This window comes from Colobus angolensis, unplaced genomic scaffold (assembly GCF_000951035.1).
Source record: "Colobus angolensis palliatus isolate OR3802 unplaced genomic scaffold, Cang.pa_1.0 Scaffold65, whole genome shotgun sequence".
NCBI classification, from domain to species: Eukaryota; Metazoa; Chordata; class Mammalia; order Primates; family Cercopithecidae; genus Colobus; species Colobus angolensis.
Window position 1 is genome coordinate 2,989,752 of NW_012120154.1, and position 2,248 is coordinate 2,991,999.

Below are 2,248 nucleotides of genomic sequence, written 5' to 3' on the forward strand. Positions count from 1 at the left end.
AGTTGAGCATGAAAATTCCAGAACTTTGGGAGGCTGACACAGGCAGATCGCTTGAGCCCAGGGGTTTGAGACCAGCCTGGGCAACATGGCGAAACCTTGTCTCTACTAAAAATACAAAACAATTAGCCAGGCATGGTGGTGCGTGCCTGTAGTCCCAGCTATTCAGGAGTCTGAGGTGGGAGGATCCCTTGAGCCTGGGAAGTTGAGGCTGCAGTGAGCCATGATCACACCACTGCACAAGAAATAAGATTCCTATTAGATATTATCTAATAGGAATCAACTAAAATCTACATTTTGGCTGGGCGCGGTGGCTCACACCTGTAATCCCAGCACTTTGGGAGGTCGAGGTGGGCGGACCACTTGAGGTCAGGAGTGTGAGACCAGCCTGGTCAACATGGAGAAACCCCGTCTCTCCTAAAAAGACAAAAATTAGCTGGGCATGGTGGCAGGCGCCTGTAGTCCCAGCTACTTCAGAGGCTGAGGCACAAGGCAAGCTCCCGGCTTGAAACCAGGAAGTGGAGGTTGCAGTAAGCTGAGACTGCGCTGCTGCATTCCAGCCTGGGCAACAGGCAACAGTGAGACTCTGTCTTAAAAAAAAGAAAAAAGGTATGTCCTTTGATCTTTACACGGCTGGTTCCTTGTCACTAAGCTGTCAGCTTAAATGTCATCTCTTAGAAGAAGCCCTGACCACACTCCCTAAAGTAGCTCTCTAATCCTTCTCTATCACCTAAACCATTTTTTGTTTTTTGAGACAGGGTCTCGCTCTGTTGCCCAGACTGCAGTGGCATGATCGTGGCTCACTGCAGCCTTGACCTGTCAGGATCAGGTGATTGTCCCACCTCAGCCTCCTCAGTAGCTGGGACCACAGATGAGCACCACTATGCCCAGCTAAATGTCTTAAATTTTTTGTAGAGGCGGGGTCTCACTACATTGCCCAGGCTGGTCTCAGACTCCTGAGCTCAAGCGGTCCTCTCGCCTCAGCCTCCCAAAGTGCTGGGATTACAGGTGTGACCCTTTATTGAATGTTTAATATATGGCAGGGTTTTTTACATTTACATTTATTATCTCGTTTAATGTTCCCAACCAAACCCTCTGAGCTAATGGTATTGTCCTTTTATTTATTTTATTTTATTTTGTTGTTTTGTTTTGTTTTGAGACAGAGTCTCACTCTGCTGCCCAGGGTGGAATGCAGTGGTGCGATCTCAGCTCACTGCAACCTCTGCCTCCGGGTTCAAGCAATTCTCCTGCCTCAGCCTCCCGAGTAGCTGGGACTACAGGCATGTGCCACCATACCTGGCTAATTTTTTGTATTTTCAGTAGAGACAGGGTTTCACCATGTTAGCTAGGATGGTCTCCATCCACCCGACTCGGCCTCCCAAAGTGCTGGGATTACAGGCATGAGCCACCGCGCCCAGCTCTGTCCTCATTTTTGCATGAGGACACTGACATACAAAGAGGCCCAAGATGAGGTCATGCAGCCACTCAGCAGCAAAGTCAGGATTCAAACCCTGGTCGGCCTGGCTCCACACACTGAGTTTCCAAGCAGGCCACCTCACAGCTTGTGAGGGCTTGGTGGCCTCCCCCGACCACCATCACCCAGCCCCTCACCTTCATTACTGTGTTGTAGATGGAGATGAAGTTGGTGAACAGGTCCAGGTATCTGGTGGTGAAGACGAGAGCAAAAAGGATCTGGCTCTTCCCAGAGATGCCTGTGGCCAAGGGAGACAATGAGGACACAGACTCCTAAGCCTTCCCACCCTCAAGAAGTGCACAGCCTGGAGCTGGGGAGGCCTTCAGAGTGTCCACTCCCACTCAAAGACCTCCTGTCCAGGGCACTGTCACTCCCTAAGGGCCAGGAAACTCACCCTTCCCATCAGATCACTTGAGTCCTTGTTCCTCTCATTAAGCTGTAATCTGTCTCCCAGTCTCCAAATAAAGACACGAACACCAAGTTCCCAGTCCCCCTGCGTGTGCCTGCCTGGGCTCTTGCTCTGGGGAGGATGTCGGGGGTGGTGTGAGTCGGGCTTGGTGGGGGTTGTTGAGGTTTCTCTTCACTCCACCCCCAGAGTTCCACTGACAATCCCCAAAGCTCAGTCTCAGGGAGAACAACTCACTGACTTTACAAGGTGTTGATTCACCAGGGAGACCACAGCAGGCAGAGGAGGTTCAGGGCCAGGGGAGCATTCTATTTTATTTTTCAAACTGTAAGATTTTAAAAGCCTTTTCTTTTTTCTTTTTTTTTTTTTTT

At 50.2% G+C, this 2,248-nt stretch overlaps 1 protein-coding gene across 2 annotated transcripts in view; it reads right to left on the reverse strand.

Annotated features, from left to right (window-relative positions):
* KDELR3 (KDEL (Lys-Asp-Glu-Leu) endoplasmic reticulum protein retention receptor 3) overlaps positions 1-2,248 on the reverse strand; it is a 13,615-nt gene that overhangs the window by 5,614 nt on the left and 5,753 nt on the right. For both annotated transcript variants that reach the window (XM_011964224.1, XM_011964223.1), the window contains exon 2: positions 1,609-1,709. In XM_011964224.1, coding sequence (XP_011819614.1) covers positions 1,609-1,709 — 101 coding nt within the window. The remainder of the gene's footprint in view (positions 1-1,608; positions 1,710-2,248) is intronic.